At 37.0% G+C, this 18,425-nt stretch overlaps 1 protein-coding gene across 1 annotated transcript in view; it reads right to left on the bottom strand.

Moving 5' to 3' along the window:
- LOC122796911 (ATP-binding cassette sub-family A member 13-like) overlaps positions 1–18,425 on the bottom strand; it is a 3,979,956-nt gene that overhangs the window by 3,745,900 nt on the left and 215,631 nt on the right. The window contains exon 6 of the mRNA XM_044065669.1: positions 18,200–18,314. Within this exon, the coding sequence (XP_043921604.1) occupies positions 18,200–18,314 (115 nt within the window). The remainder of the gene's footprint in view (positions 1–18,199; positions 18,315–18,425) is intronic.

The raw sequence follows: 18,425 nt of genomic DNA, 5'->3' as shown, positions 1-18,425 counted from the left end.
ACCAGCTATTCTTGTGCACTAGGCCTGATAGGATCAGAGCTTGGACCCAAAGAGGGAAGGGATGTAGGATATAAGGATGAGAGAGTAATCAAATCTCTTGGTAAAGAGAAAGCCCTTTCCACTACCTTGATGGCAGATGGACAGGGAGAAGCCATGGCTGGCTGCACCAGAGCTAAAACCTCCAAAGCTACCAAGCCCCAACCCTGCCCAGATCCTTGTCTTGAGGAAGGGGTAGGACCCCAGCTGTCCAACACTGAAAATCTGATGGGTAATGACAGCTCCAACAACATCTGAATGGAACCCAACCCATCTGGATCCAGTGCTGATGCTTTGGCTCAGGGACTCATCCAGATACAATGGAATAGGAGCAGAACTAGTCAGAGAGGCATTTGGAGTCAAAAACTTAGTTATCTTTAGATTTGACACAGACATTCTTGGGCCTCTGGGATCCAAGGGCTCTGAAACTGTGGGATGGATTGGAGAAAAAGACATCACTACAAGAGAAGTGGATGGGAGGCTTACAGATCCAATAAAAGACAGTGGTGGAATAACCCCCATCCAGATCTGAGGAATTTCCTCATCATTCAATCCATGTCAGCTTCGGACAGACTTCTGGAGAACCTAATGGAAGAGGTGGTTGATTGGGGCTGTTAAAGTGCAGTTTAAAAAGTACATAAATAACATTAATTACCTTTTAGTCTTGAGCCAAGAATAACTCTGTAGGATGTGCAAAATATTTTCTTTTTATTTAAATCCACATACATCAGTGCTGGGAGACTACACAATTTAAAGTCAGACTCTCCAAGCAGCAAAAATACACAGTTTTTATTTACTTTTTTATCAGTATCATGCATGCAGAATACTAATGTGGTCAAATAGGATTTCTGCAGACCCTCGTGTTGCTGCACATGAACACTCAACAATAATGTTTTTATTAGAAAAACAGAAGTCATCTAACTTGTTAATCAGTCTTGTTTCCTGACCTTGTACATTTTAGTACCAGTACATTCTAACTCCCCGACATTCCTTGTAACTACCCATCCCAGCCTGAAAAGTACAGAGCTTACATACAGTGTGTTCTTTCTTGCTTTCACAAACCAGTCTTTATAACATTCTTAACCCCTTCAGCACTGCTTTCTTTTTACATTCAGTCATCTGTTAATACACTTTCAGCTTGATATTAGAATGCAGTTGTGAAACACTCAGAACTACAATAAGTATTTGTGGTTTGCATGACTATGCATCTATACTACATATAATTTTTAACATGAACAAATATTAAATAATTCATTAAACATATTTGTAAAGAAATTGTAAGTTAATATTCATTTTTTGTAGAATAATCATGAGAGATGCATATTTCTCTAACAGGGCTTAGACTTTCTCCTTGGCATCCCCTGAAGAAAAGGAAAATGCATCTGAGGAGAAACTGGTTCAAAGGTGAACTCAGGTGAGCATAATTGAGAAGACTTAGATAGAATAACAATCAGAACCGAGGGTGTGGGATCTTAGTGTGTTTTCTTAGGATCCTATGAAGTTGGATCCAAAGTTTTCTGAATTTTTTTGTGGAGGCTCTGATGAAGACAGGGCTGAAGTAGAAGCATTCGGACAGCAGGTGAGGGATCTTTTGGGAGATTCCTTCAGCTCTGAAGAGGATTTCACAGATTTGCTGGGGTTGAGCCCCTGAAGAAGAGAAAGAGGGTGGCAGCATACCCTTAAGTACCAACTTATTGCTTTGTCACTAAGTGAATTAAATGTAGCATAAATGGAGCAGTCACTGTTGAGGTGTGCCACTTCAAGGCAGTAGACACACTCCCTGTGAGCATCAGAATTGTGAATCTTATGCCCACAGGAAATGCACTTTTTAAAGCCTGTTGATTTTTCTGTGATATTGAGAACAGTCCTTTAAAAGGGAGGGTAAAGAAAGAAGAACAAAGGTTTAAAGAAGAAATGACAGGTATCAGATATTGTACATTAGAAACTACCAAATAGTTGAGAAAAAGTATTAAAGCGAGCAACAAGGAGAAAAACTCTCGTATATAAAAAAATAGGAGGGGGAGGAGATAAATAGAGTATAAAGGTTAGGAGATGAAAGAAAGTAATTGCTCACAAAAAATTGCAAAAGCTATCCAAAGAAGCTCTCAGAGAGGGATCCACATCTGTGTGAAATGGCGGTAAATGAGATCTGGGGTATTGTTAGCTGACTGGGGCATTATGGGTAGAGGGAGGAGCTTGACAATTGTATCTGAACATCTAGTGTATGCAGCCAATTCATATCTTTGGTCAGATCTGGTACCCACATGTTGATGTACGAATGAAAAGAACATTAGATCTATCTGATTCCCTTAGTTACCATCAACCTATATTCACCAATAGAGAAATCACCCATCAGCTAAAAAAAAACCCATCAATACAGAAATACCTGCAGTCCTTCTATCTTTCATCCCGTTGCACTCAATAATCTAATAAAATCTATCAACTGGGATTCACTCAAAACCCTAGCCCTAGATGAAGCTGTCAACAAAATAGAAGTTTTGTACTTAGCATAATGTTCCATCTGTTTTGTCCATCTTCATTTATCCCTAACCTGTGGGTTTGGTTTCAAATATTGGAACCTACTCGGCCATTACTGCAGCCCGAGAGGACCAAAAACTCTCTAGATTAAGTCCTACTCAGAATGCATCTCTCCCAATTACATCAGATCAAGTCTGCAGAGAGAAATAGAACTTATAATCCTAATAACACCTTCATGGAGACCATATCAGGTGTCATGGGTGAAAAAATTAATACCTAGGACCATTAATCATTCCACCAAGAGGTCTGAAAGGAAGGGGGGTGGAGAGTGGGGAGTCAAAGATAAATGAAGATGGACAACACAGATGGAATGTTACGGTAAGTAAATAACTTTTATATCTGATGTTGTAAATCTTCATTTAATCCTTAACCTGTGGGACAGAGTCCCCAGCCACCTTAGATATTGGGAGGACGCATGGAAGGATATTACTGAATACCATAGAATCAAAGGATGCTCACCCCCTAGAGACCAAATCCAATTTGTAATGAGTAATAAAGGTATGTGGGGTAGCCCATGTTGCTGCTGCACAAATCTCATCCATGGAAGCATTAGACTGGAATGCTGCTGAAGTAGTGACTACTCTGGTAGAGTGTGCCTTAACAGGCCCAGGTAATTCAACTTTCCTATTGTTGTATATAAAAGAGATACAATCTTTTAGCCATCTAGATAAAGTGACTTTGGTAACTGGCGTGTCCATTTTAGTACTTGCAAAAGAAGCAAACAGCTGGCCAGACTTCCTTATGTCTTTTTTTCTATGAAGATAAAAGTGCCATTGTCTATTAATTTATAGTAGATGCAAACAGTACTCCACTTTGTTTGAGTAATTGGGAAAATACCTGTAGAGTGATTGCCTGATTCCTTTCTGACACCATCACTGGCAAAAATGAAAGGTTTGTTCTCAGTGCAATCCTGTCTTTCTGGAATATCAAATAAGGTGGCTTGCAAGATAAAGCTTGAATTTCAGAAATCCATCTGGCAGAAGTTAATGCTACAAAATGAATAGTTTTCCAAGACTAGAATTTCAAGTTTTAGTCAGCAACAGGCTCAAAGGCGAAATTAACTATTGTTTGTAACACTCAGTTTAAATCCCAAGGCATATATGGGGGTTTTAACACCAATGTCCCTTTTAAAAATGATTTACAAAGGCTATGAGAAATTAAAGAACATTCTTTAAACCCATTACAAAAATTTGAGATAGCCGCTAGTTGAACCCTGATGGTAGAGGAAGATGTTCCTGCTTCAAACAGTAAAGCTAAGAATTCTAAGACTATTGATAGAAGCAGAGAAGGAATCAATGTTATTCTCACAAGTCCAGTAGGAAAATCTTTTCCATTTACTATTGTAGAGTTTTCTGGAAGTAAGGGAAAAGAAATACGGATTATCAACAATGGTAGCTCAAAATACACTGAAGTGTATAAGGGAAGGACAGAGAAGAGACATACAGATTATCATAGAAAAAAGGGTGGGTTGTAGAAGGAAATATCAAAAATATAAAGAAAAGAAATAACCTTATGACTATCCAAAAATTTGAAATATAACAGAGAAATGAAACTTAGCTGGAGAGAAAGTTGGCAACGTGTCTGTCACAGGAAGCAGCAAATGAGATCTGAGGTAATTGGGACAGGAGCTTTCTGGGTAGTACTTAACCTTGAGAGTTTTTGGTCCTCGTGGGCTGTAATAATGGCTGAGTCACTTCTGATATTCAGAACCGAACCCAGAGGATAAATGAAGAATGACAACATTAGATTTCAACAATATATTCATGAATACTTTAAATACCCTTGTCTCTGCCAGAAATAATACAGTAAAAAATACCCCCCCCCCGGCTGTCTCATTCTACAAATATTCTGAAGCAAAAACATAACAAAGCATGGAAACAATGGCAAAAGATAAAACCTCTCAAACCTTACATCTATATAACCTCACCAAAAAGTAAATTCACCAAGTAGAAAAAAGTATTACTCAGACCCACAAGGTAATCATCAACATATCCAAAGAAATTCTGGAGCTCAGTTAAGAAAATTTTTCAACCTGGCTCTCCTTCCTCAACAAACTCCTACCTGAACTTATCCCCCTGAGAAACAACTACCAGTTTTAACAATTTCTTCATCAATATTATAGTCTCTCTTACCTCCAGCTCTCCCCAACCATTTAATCTACCTCAAAACTCAAATGGTCATGACATACATGCCTTCGATCTCCAACCTGTCTCCACATCATATGTTAAACAGTTACTAAAGAAACTTACACCTTGTTCTTCTGCTGATAATCTCTACTCTTAGTACCTTAAGCTTACTGCAGACTGTATACCATACCCAGTTTCAATTGTCATTAACAGAGCTATTGAAGACTCCCATGTCCCTGTCCTGTGGAAAAAAATCTTCATTATTCCCACCGATGAAGCAATTAACTCCTCTGAAATCTCTAACTTTAGGCCAACTGACATATTTTCACTCCTTTTTAAGATCCTGGAAAAATGTATTCATAAGCCATTCCTTCAGTGACTGTTGAAAAATTATCTTCTAACCCCAACACAACATGGTGTATGACCAGGCCATAGCACCACTACAGCTCTCCTCAACTTTTCCAACACCATTAATAAGGCTAGAGACCAAGGAAAGTTTGTTTCTTCTGTTTTTCTAGATTTCTGAAAAGCCTTTGACACAGTGTCACACAACAAACTTCTGAGTCAAATGTCCTCTCTGGGCCTTTCCAAACCAAGTCATCCATAGTTCTATAACTACCAGTCTGAAAGATATCAATCTGTCAAATGTCTCTTTTTTTTCTAATTTTCTCCTAGTTAAAGCAGATGTTCCTCAAACTCTATTTTCAGAGCACTACTCTTTAATATTTTCATCAATAACCTATATTCCTCCTTTCAGCAAGCTTGCATAATTCATTCAACTCTCATCTGCTCAACTGGAAGCTCTCGACAACTAAAATTTCATGACACAAAATGCCTTCAACTCGGTCAAACCGTGGCTGTATGAAAACCAACATTTACTCGACCCCAAAAAGACTAAACTATTGCTATTTTTTCTAAAGTCCCATGCCAATGCTAAAAGTAACTTCTACATTACCTCTTTAAACAATACAGCTATTATACTGCTACCAAATTGCTTGGAGTCACCACAGGTGACAACTTAAAGTTTGATCTCCACATACAAAACTATACAAAATAACTCACCAACAGATAAGTCTGCTATACTGAGCAAACAAATTCCTTACTTCTATTAGAATTCCCCTAGCTAACACTTATCTTTTACCCTCTCCTCTCTGTGGCTCACCTATTTTGACTAATATCCAGATTTCTCTTAAAATCACAACTGGAGCAGTGCTATGATAACATAGCTATATTTGCAGCTAACCTGCTGCAAAAGCTCATCATTGTCCTGCATTACATGCTCTCAGCTGGTTAGAACTCCCACATCAACTAGCCCATATGCAGCTTCTACTAGCCCATAAAATACTTTATAGCCCCTCTACCTGCCCATCTATGTCCTCAGTACTTTATAACTTTCTCCCACATCACCTTCTGTGCTCTCAGTACAAAAACCTGCTTGAAATCAATAAGCTAAATAAGGTATGGTGGAAAGTTTATACTCACACTGTATATCCAAACTATGGAACTCTATGCCATATTCAATCAGAACTAAATTTAGCCTCCATGTATTTAAGTCCACTTTCAAAGAATTCCTCAGTAACTCATGGCTATGCCCACACTCCTCACCTGTATGATCTACATTAACACATACTTTACATTCTTACTAACCTAACCTCTCATTATGCTATCTATCCATACCTTTCAACACCTGCCCTCTCCCCACTCTTAGGGTTGACTTCTATCTCTGTGTTTTTATTCCCTAGTAAAGTAGACTACACTCCTAATACTTCTATATATACTGATTGCCAAATATAATTGTCATATTTTTATTTATTTTTATTTTTACATCACTTATGTCTCTTTGTACTTTATTGTATCCTATGTATTCTACTTCAAAATGTAAGTATATATGACTTTTTGGATTTCATCTGTACTAGCATTTTATTTGATGCCATTTAATTCTCTGGAGCTTTTTTCCCCAGGCCTCTGCTGAAAATGGCTATGCATTATCCAGTCAATAGATAAATAAAAAAGCCAACTTGCATGACCAGCAGATTTTTGATAAAACAAGCATTTCTTTCCCTTCAATAACAGGAATATTTGACAAAACAAATGTCAAGTATATATATATATATATAGATATATATATATATATATATATATATATATATATATATATATACACACACACACACACACACACACATATATATATATATATATATATATATATATATATATATATATATATATATATATATATATATATACATATATATATTTATACATTTATTCATGTATGTGTGTGTGTGCATGTATATATATATATATATATATATATATATATATATATATATATATATATATATATATATATATATATATATATATATATATGTATATACATGCACAGATACACACACACACACACACACACACATATATATGTATATACATGCACACACACACACACACACACACACACACACACACACACACACACACACACACACACACACACACACTCACACATGAATAAATGTATAAATATATATGTATATATATATATATATATATATATATATATATATATATGTGTGTGTGTATGTGTGTGTGTGTGTATATTTTTAACACGCGTAGACTCCTAGGAACCACTCTTCTCTGTATGCACACTTCAAAGTGCATACGCTGATACTGAAGATGCTTCAACTTCAGTAAATCCATTTCGAGTGCAGCTAAAGCAGTCAATAGCTCTTCTTTATTCAGCACGGTTTGTGAAGTATCACCAATAATGCTGTTATCCTCATAGAGCGTTAGAGGGTTCGTACGTTTGCGCAAACACTCTGCAAACCGCTGGGACGTGGATCCTGTCGCATTAGCTGAATCACCAGATCTGGTCGCATTGTTTATGTCATCAGGTCTTCTTATAACATACGGTAATTCCAAAACATCTTGTGGATTCTCAGCCATGTATCCGCAACAATAATCAATCCAGATAAATTAATTTTTGGCTATTTAACTGTGTTTTTAATTGAGTGTGTTATTTGAGTCTGAAGAAGCCTTATTAGGTGAAAGCGCTAACTCATTTTATAAATAAATCATATATTTATTCCACGTTTACTGTTTGTTCCTGTATCTTTGAAAGAAAAAAAGAGAGTGATTCTCTAGCCGTATACGACTCTTGATTTTGTTTTATTTTTATTTTCACGTTGGTTACAAAGAGTCGTTTATTCCGCTTTGGTTTTGTTTCATCTAATGGTTAAGGTATTTGCCTTGTAAGCACAAGGTGCAGGGTTTGAGCCTCACAAGGGATAATTGGCTAGGCTTAAAATGGCTCGCAAGGGCAGTTAGCTTAGTACTAATCTATGAATCTATGAACCTATGAGAGATCTAGAAATATGGTAGTAGAGAAGAGGCCATTGTTTTTTTGATGAAGTATAGTGTTGTTGAAGGAGGGCAGAGTGGAGGAAGTGCTGTGATATGGCCTGAAACAATGTTGGGTTTTGGAGAGGAGAGGTAGTTGGAGACCTGGGTGTTGATACATTTTTCAAGTATCTTGGAGAGAGGGGAGAGGATAGCAATGGGGCGGTAATTGGAGAAGTCAGTGGAGGGGGTGCCTTTGTGGAGGGGAATGATGTTGGATATTTTCCATATCGAGGGAACATAGCCTTCTGTTATGGAACGGCTGATTAGAATTGAAATTGGGTAGGCTAATGTATTAGATGCAATTTTCAAGTATTCAGAGGGGAGGTTGTCAGCTGCGAGTTTGGTGGGTTAAAGTTTTGACAATAGTCTTTTTATGTTGGAGGTAAGTACTGAGGTACTTTATATACATAAAATCAACAAATCAGGTGTTTTAGTATAAGTTTTAATTTACTGGGGGTTTTTTGTAGATATTTGTATATGCTGTCAATTTGCTCATGCATAGTAATGTCAGCATTTGCAAAGCTGATTATTCGTGTTGACTTTGTAAATTTCAAGATTTGGGTGCTTCAGTATCGATAGTGGTGTTGAGATCCTTTTATGTTGCGCAATTTATAAGTAAGAGCATGACATCTAGGTCCAAAGTGGTCATTATCCCACTTCATTCTGCCCTTATCAGACCGATCATAGAGTACAATGCTCCCTTTGGTATATACCCGACCAGGAATTTGCAGCAAGTATACCTCACAGGTTAAGAACCACCAAGCTGGAAGACTGAATACTTTATTTAAACACTGATGTTACGATTTAAAAATAACAAATCAATTATTCCACTAGTAATCCAAGAGTAAGTGCTTTTGTTTAACATATATTAAACTTCATCAGACAATGTATCTTGTAACCACACTTCCTTTTATACTACAGGTTCATTCATTAAAGGGAATTAACATCATGACTCTCCATAATTGCCTCTACCCAAGCATAAAAAACATCTAAATGAATGACTAATGTTAATACATGCTTAATGCTCCACTTATAACAAGTTAAAAAATTAACAAATTAGGGAAAAATGCATATACTATAACAGACATGATGAGCTGATAAAAATATATATGTATGTATATATAGCAGCAAAAAGAACATAGAAATGTAATGAATTATGTGCATTCACCTATAAAAATGTTAAATATATATGTATAAATATTGAATACTAACTTGATATATTAAAATGTAGTTATTTCATTGTGCCACTATAAATCATCACATTTGAGGGTATATGGATATATAAACTGATATATGTGTTGTGTATGTATACATATACGGGCATTATAGACCATTCAATAAATTAATATATTGAACTGGCATAAAAAACTTTCATGATCCATCAGCATCAAAATGAACTTATATACTTTCTTACAATGTTAAAATGTTAAAATAAATATAGTATTAAAAATTGTGTGTATATATACTTTGCATATAAATATATAGTTATTAAATAAATTAAATAAATTGATGAACATATATATATATATATATATATATATATATATATATATACACTAACTATATTGTATTATGTTATACATACTACTCTCTATGTTAATCTATTAAAAAAAAATGTATAAATTTAATTTTAAAAGATATAGTATATCTCATTCTACTATTTTATTTCTATTTAGTGCTTTTAATTTCAAAATGGGAGCTATTGAACTACGTTCATTGATACCAGGCCATGTATCAGCTTGTGTTCTAGTCTGCCATTGCAGTTCCTTATGTTCTAAAAATAAGCCCAGAGGTCTTTTTTCTTCAATTTCTACATGATCTATTGCTGTAAAAGAAAACTGATGATCTCTATATTCATTAATATGTTTTGCTAGCGCATTATTACATTTATTTTTCTTTATGGCATATTCATGCTCATATATTCTTTGGGTTAGATGTCTCTATGTTTTTCTTATGTAGAAAATGGAGCAGGAATTGCAAATGGCTAGATATACCATTGCCTTAGATTTGCAATTATATTTTCCATTTAAATAAAACTTCTTTTTTCTAAGTTGAAAAGATTCTGCTAGTTTAATTTTATAACACCAATGGCCAGCTCCACATCTACTCATACCTCTGTTTTTATTACTAGCTGAGTGCATGCCTGTTTTCAAAATATCTTTAAAACTTGAGGTTACAAGATACATTGTCTGATGAAGTTTAATATATGTTAAACAAAAGCGCTTATTTGTGGATTACTAGTGGAATAATTGATATTATTTTAAATCGTAACATCAGTGTTTAAATAAAGTATTCAGTATTCCAGCTTGGTGGTTCTTCGCTTGTTGTTCGTATTTTATACCTCACATGGTCTTTACAAAAAGAATACCTTAAAGCCCTTTCCTTCTACTCAGTCTCCTATAGATTGCTGAGGGGTGATCTTTGCCTGGCATCCTCAAATCCCACACTTATGAATCTCCTATATATTTGTAAGTCAAAGAGTACCAGAAATACAAAGCCTGGGGACCTGAATTTTGTCTGTGACTTAAACAGAACATGCTGGAGAGACATATATGTGCCCCTGAGACTGCCCCTCCAATGGAACAGGCTTCCCATCTATATGAAGCTGAGTTTGTCTATTACCCAGTTGAAGTGCAACCTAGACCAGTAGATAGGGAATAGGAAATTTGGATCAGATCTGATACCCATGTCCCTAATGGGCAAATGTAATTTATAAATGCCTGGCTCTCAACATCCTGCTTGGATACAGGACATCATTATTCTCTTGGGAAGGAGATAGTTGACTTTTTTCATGCCAGAAACATAAGGATACTTCACTGGATTATATGTAGTGGGACATGATGAAGCTGTCAAAATATGCATCTGAATCTGCTTTTCAACTAATTTTGAAGAGTATTCCACCATTGCCATTAATGATAGTAGACGCACAAGGTAACTGACTTCAAATATTGGCTTAGCTATTGGTGTCATTCTAAGGGAATCCAGTGTTTGAGAGGAGATGATAGACAACCATGGCTGCCCTGCTAGAGATCGCCTCCACCTCTCTCCATATGGCTTCTTTATACTGGCCAGGGTTTTTTCCTCTACTACAGTACCTTTTTTAAGCAAGATCAGTCTCCTCAAATTACCTACCTAGCCAGTCAAAATCAAAACTATATAAAGGTAGCATTGCTCAATGCTAAAAGCCTGAAGAAGTTGCATTCCTCACAGGAGTTCCTAACACTCTAAAATATAGATAACTGCATGCTTACTGAAATATGGTTTCAGAGCAATAGTAAACCCAAACTGTAAAATTTCAGTGCCTATCCTTTTACACTCACAAAGCGGAAAATTATAAGTGTTATTGGAGGGGGCTGTGTCTGTATTCCTAACAAGTCATTTTACCTCTGTATTCCTAACAAGTCATTTTACCTCCAGACTCTTAAGAAAGGACAATTATCTTGAACTCTTCCACATCCTTTTCATCATTAAATAAAACTCAGTACCATATCATGTCCACCTACTATACCACCTCCTATGCTGACCGACTAAAAAAACTCCAGCTATACTTTGTCACATATCGTCTACTCAGAGGCGATCTCTGTTTAACATGTAAGACTATGTCAAACCAAGAGATGTTGGACATGCTACATTTAAAGAAATCCCAATCCATCAGAGCCACACGCTCCAGGGACCTAAACCTTGGCATCACAATAAACAAAACATGCTGGAGGGATAGGTTCCTGACCCAGAGACTCCCCATACTCTGGAATAGACTGCCCATACATATCAAGCAGAGCACCTCCTTGGCCCTCTTCAAAAGGAACCATGACAAGTTAATGGGAGATAGGGAATTTACCCCGGGGATCACGTCAGTCACCCTGCTATACAGGGGTCCAGGGAAGTAAATATTGTGGGAAGAAATAGCCAGGGAATTGTTATGGTTAGGCTTGTACAGACCCTAGGGCCAATAGCCTAGTACCAACCTATAAAACTATGTCACCCACAGCCCATGAGGCATATCTAAACAAACTGACTTCTCCCTATTGAGCCTAATGGTATTCTCTTGGGAGACTTATAGCATCATAGGTGTTTACTAGGCTAACGACCACAACGGCCTTTTTAAGCCTAGCCATGCATCCCAAATCTCTGACAAGTTCTGATACCCTTGATAAGTGTAAGCATGGGCCTAGGAGATAAACCATTTACAGGTTACCTGTTTGCATTAGAGACATAGGTCCTAAACCAGGGATGAGTTTCTGTTTTTCCATCCAATTGTCCAAGTTGCACTTGAATTGGGATAGAGAGGAACTCTGCTTCACATGGATGGGGACCCTGTTCCATAGACAGGGTAGTCTCTGGCACATGTAGCACCCATAGCTACCCCCTGTATTTGCCTATAGAACTCGCCTTCAAACGTGAAAAAAGTACTAGTTAACACATACTTCATTACATCCATAAGAAAATTGACCATTGTCTCAGAAAAGGGAGAAAGCTCCCTGATGGCTTTATGGAAAAGTTCCAAGCCCTCTTTGTGGGGAATTGAAGTGAATAAGTCAATAATATCTATGTTAGAAATAACATTGTCAAAATTCCATTCACTTTTAATTTTGAACAAAATGTCCCACGAATCTTTAAGTAAGTAATCAATTGTGTCAAAAATATTTTTTTAATTCTGTCCACAAAAGTACACAAAGTGTGTGTGGAACTATTCCTGGCCAAAATGATAATCTTAAATGGAGGTTGCTCAATACATTTGTGCACTTTGGGTATGCCAAAGGCTGTTGGAACTAGTGGGTACTCAGTGGTCAGAAAGTTTTATAAGTCCTCTGATGTGAGCCTTTGTAATAAGGAATCCTCCAGGAATAACTGAATTTTTCTGTGTGCTAGAATGACCTCATTCCTGGATGTTGTTTGATACTTATCTGTTTCAGAAAACATCATAGTAAGCTGATTTGTGTAATCAATGGTGTTAAATAACACAACACCCCCCCCTGTCAGGCTTCATGATTCTAAGCATTTTGTTGGTTCTACATTGATTAAGAAGTGTGAGTTCATCCTTAGTTAAGTTAAAACGTTTGACGTTTTTAAGTTGCTTAAACTCTTTCTGAATTTCCACTTCGCGTGCTTTTTCGAAAGCTGAAATTAGGGATGAAGGGGTGGGTTATAACAACTTTTCTTTTTTAATTTTTCCATTACCGTCATAACCTTGCCTATCTTGGTCTTTAAAAAGGACCTTAAAATTTAATTTCCTAGTATAAAGTTTTAACTTGGTAATGGCGTCCACTGTGTCCAACTTAAAAGTGGGTACAAATCTGAAACCTTTCCTGAATAAAGAAAAAAAGACTGTATTCACACTTTGGTCTGTATAATTATAAATCTTGAAACCATCCAAGGATGCACATTTGCCTTCAAACCTAATCATATTGTTAGTGTCTCCCCCATGTGTTCTACCTGTTGTTGTTGTTCCTGTAACCCCGCCTGAAATTCCCTCTGTGGTTGTTTCTTTGCATATGAGCTCCTTCTAAAAAAGGTCTTTGCCTATTCCTGTTTTCTATTTGGTCGGACCTTCTCAGAGTGGGAAAATCTGTCTCATAATGTTCAGATGTGTAGTCATAACCAATTCCATCTGAATCCATTTGTGTCTCATTCAGTGGTGGGTTATGGAAGGTGTCACCATCCATGGTGCTGGGGTCCAGGTTTTATTTTTACTTCAAAGGAGACCATTTTTTGGTCTGACATTACCAGGGAAGGCATTACAGTAGGGGGTGTGCAGCACTCTCCTATATTAGTGAGGACCAGATCCAGTATGGTTGGACCCCCGGTTGGTGTACTGACTATCCAGTCCAGGGAGTATGTGTTTACAAAATCCAGAAATCTCTGTGCATGTACGTTTGATGTCATATAAGATTCCCAGTTAATAGCATGGTAATTAAAGTCACCCATGAATATGGTATTGGGTTGGATGGTTAGTGTTCCTGTCTTCCTATTAAGTGGGAAATGTACACCACATCAAATAATACACAATGGATTTTATTAATGCCAGCTTTCTAGACAATCTGGTTCAAATCTCAACTGAGGGTTAAAAACTATTGGACCTGGTTCTCACAAATAAAGCCACTCACTGCTTACCTCCTAAAGTTGCCATGTCACTGGTCAAATCTGACCACTGTTCAGTAACTCTCACTATGGGGGTTAAACCTGACATATCACAAAACCCTTCTCACTTTAGAGAGTACTATAATCCAAACCTACTCCACCTAACTGATGACCTCATGAAATTCACATGCTGCCACATTTGTGGAAAATTTCTACACCCACCTCAAAGTGTGCATTGAGGAATCTAACCCAATAAGACATAAATACAATGCCAAATTCAAGAGTAAACCTCTGTGGTGGAACCCTAGTATAAACAAACTATAAAATAAAAGGAAAAAACTCATAGCCAAAGAAAGCAAACTTAATACCCTAACTTCTAGAAATGAACTAAACCAAATCAGCAAAGAACTCAGAAACAAAATCAAATCCTCCAACATTAAGTGTGAATTGAGGGTTGTCACTTCTGCTAAAGACAACCACAACACCTTTCTCAACTATGTTAAAAACTTTAGCGGTAATAGTCATTAATACTCAGAGATGATATATAACAGCAACACTTAACTCCTCCTCTAAGGACAAAGCCAAGAAGCAGACAAATCCATCCCTAACTTTACTCCCCTATCTCCACCTAATCTGCCGCAGTTTACTAGCACATACACATACACCACCCCCCTCTGATCACCTCTAAGCAATATTGAATACTCATCCCGATGCCATAAACACTGGGTCCATGGGTTCTGATAATGTGCCATGCAGGCTTCTTGTCAACACCAGGCACTGTCTGGTAAAGTCATTACTAAGCCTACTCAATCTCAGTCTCTCCATTGGATTTATGCCAGGGAATGGAGGACAAAGCAAGTCCATTACTGACCTGGGAAACAATAGAACTATAAGCCTCACCAGCCATACCTACAAAGCAATGGAACCCATTATTATGGAACTTACTGACTAGGTCACAGGCAATATACAATCCCTTGACCCAAAACAATTTAGGTTTGCTTAAGGCAGATCCTGTCTTCTGAACCTTGTGGACTTCTTTGAATAAGTCACTGGTGCATTAGACATAGGCAAATTGGTTCACACTGCTTACTTGGACATGGCCAAGATTGTTAGTAGCATGCCACATTCTGGCATTAGCAAAAATCTAATCAAATGTAATGTAACCCTTACAGTATTCACTGGATAGCTTAATGGTTAACCAACAGAAACCAATCTATTAGTGTGGGTGGTACACTCTATTCAAAAAGACGACTTACCGATGATCTCCACCATGGATCAGTCCTAGGACCACCTCTGTTTGATAATCAGTTCTATAATGTGAAGTCTGACATTAAGGGCCTGTGTAAACTTGGGTCTGTCATTAATCTCCCATCTGACCTCCATATTCTTCAGGAGGAACTAACATGCTCCAATAAGTGGTATATAGACAGTGGCCTTAAACTAAATGCCAAGAAATGAAACACAGTGCCCTTTGCTAAAACTGGGAATTCATGCAACTACTAGATAGGTGACTCCCGTGTGAAAGATGACTCATTCATTTGGGACTTAAGCACTGTTGTTAACCATGAACGATCCTATTATCACTAAATACCCATTGTAGCAAGGAAATCCTTTTATCTAGAAAAATTAATCACTAGGGGTATTTCTTGCAGATCTAAGGAAGTTATCATCCCTTCTACTCCTCCCTCATCAGAGTATAATGACTCATTTGGTATGTACTTGTATAAGCATATGACCCAACTTGAGAAATTACAACATTTCCTCACTACAATAATCAAGGGCATGTCTTTCCCTGGGTTATCCAGCCTGTCTTAGATCACTTTTTCTATCCCTTCTGTTTTTTACAGACACATGAAGGGTGATCTCTTTTGAGCCTACAGAGCCTTGAAGGATTCAGTGCTATGCCAACTACTTCACATCCACAAAACTAATAAAAGCCTAAACTCCCACTTTAGAGATCTTAAGTTCCACTGAGGCATAAATAGGACCTACTGAATTAATATATATATATATATATATATATATATATATATATATATATATATATATATATGAGAATCCCTCTTTCATGGAATAGTCTTCCTTTGGATATTTAAGGATAACTGGATGAATGTGTGGGCAATTGTAAACACACTTTGGGTCTGGCCCCTCAAATCCTTTGTCATAAATTTGTCATGTCAGCTGGCAACTATGATTTGTGATATTGGGACTAGGTTACTAATGGTCATCCTAATCAACATCATAGTACTAACATGAACCTTTGAACCTAAGATAAGAAGAATGAGAAAAAACTTGTATGGAGTGACAGAGTATTAGGACTGTCAACAGTGGAGTGACTGTATAGGTTCAATAAATGTTTGTGCATTCTGCCAAAGTTTGCTAACCCCCTGACTGTTTCTGAATCAAGCAGCAAGATTCCTAGAAGGCTAATTCTGTCCTTGAAAGAAAGAGATTTTGTGAATTTTTTCACTGTTTTTTAACTATCATCACCGTGAATGTAGTTTCCACAAGCATAAAGTGTAGACAAATAGAAGGCTGTACAGTGTTATAGCAAAGACATGTATTTTTTTTTTCAAATATTCTTTCAGCATTCCTTATGTAGAGGAATTAAAAATATATGCACAAAAATGATTAAACACATGGGAATGTTTTATTTGGTGGTATTGCCTAGCCAAGGAGTTGATTCACTTATTCCTAACACAATTAACAATTTGTATATTTTGATACCAACAGAGGATTAGCTTTTAGCTATGGCAGTTTTCTACTCCCTGATAGGTGTTCATGGAATGTCTGGAGTCACGTTTCTCATACTGATATCACCTAGGATTTGTGCATATGATGGAATGGGGCAAATCAGCACAATGCTGTTATGCCAATTTGCTTGGAGTAACACTGTCAAATGTGTGATGAGTGATTCACGGATGTCAGGCTACTGATAGTGCTATACACCTCAAAATGATATGACATGACAGCTCTGTACCAAATTGTGTTGGAAGTCATTGTACCAAGGCAGGAGGTGGGGAGGGATTCAGCTGTGTTAGTGTCCCCACAGTCTAGTAGTCCTAACTCCTAAACTGAGATCCTGAAGAGTAAGGCACTGAGATGCACACCATACAGTGTTTGCTACTTTGTTTAATGATATCCTGTTGCACTACACCTGTGTGTGTGTGTGTGTGTGTGTGTGTGTGTGTGTGTGTGTGTGTGTGTGTGTGTGTGTGTGTGTGTGTGTGTGTGTGTGTGTGTGTGTGTATGCGTGAGTGCGTGTGTGCATGTGTGGCTCCTCATCTTCTGATCTCCTCCCAAAATTCCTGCAGTTTTACTCTCCATCATGCAGTGTACACTCCAGTGTCACACAGAAGCACACAGTAGCATGGCATTCAAGTGGTATGCAAATTACATGCCTGATATGACATGGTCATTAATTTTTGCTAAAAAGCCTTTTTATTTTTTAGTTAAACCTGACAACCTAATGTTGCATTTTAGAGGAATCTGTGTAATACAATGTGCACCATGCAAGTTCTTCAATGGCATTACATATTTCTCTAGAATTTATTATTCATGCTTCACTCAGTGTTAAATCTGTTTTTTTTTTTGCAAGTACCTTTGTAAGCACATTAGTAATGCTGAGGACAGCCATCCATTCAACCAATGAGACTCTTCCTGAATTCCATCTGCTATCACTGATTTTATTTAATAACCTTCTGCATAATCTGTATCCATAATTATCCCAGCAACAATCCTTGTCCCTTATACTGTTACTGCTAGTGACTAATAGTTCCAAGTGATGTTCAGTATAGCCTTGCCTTTCACAAAATTAGTTTCTAGGTTGTTCCTAATGGTGTAATTAACCCGATTTTTTTAAGCAACAGTGACAAAATGTATGTAACAACACTAATATTTAGATAGTTACGGTATGTCCTTATGAACGGCATTTGACGATGACTTTTGTACTGTGGTACATACTTTTGACAAAGTGACTCATCATAGATGGCACAAAAAGCTTCATAATTTCTTACCTCTTCTAGATAAAGTTCTTTTTCATAAACCAGTTTGCGAACCATACTGGCAACTGATATTGTCCAAGATAACATCATAATAAGAGGAAAAAAGTAACCTATCTGGTTCAAAAACCTGCAAAACATTAGATGAAAAAAAATCATTCAATAAGAGCAGATAATAAGAAGCACAATTTCTATTCAATATATAATATGGCAGTATTTTTTGATACAGGTGATACAGGGT

This window comes from Protopterus annectens, chromosome 3.part0 (assembly GCF_019279795.1).
Source record: "Protopterus annectens isolate FY-2018-M chromosome 3.part0, PAN1.0, whole genome shotgun sequence".
Taxonomy (NCBI): domain Eukaryota; kingdom Metazoa; phylum Chordata; order Ceratodontiformes; family Protopteridae; genus Protopterus; species Protopterus annectens.
The sequence above is the reverse complement of the archived record's forward strand: the minus strand, read 5'-3'. Positions and strand labels throughout refer to the sequence as shown.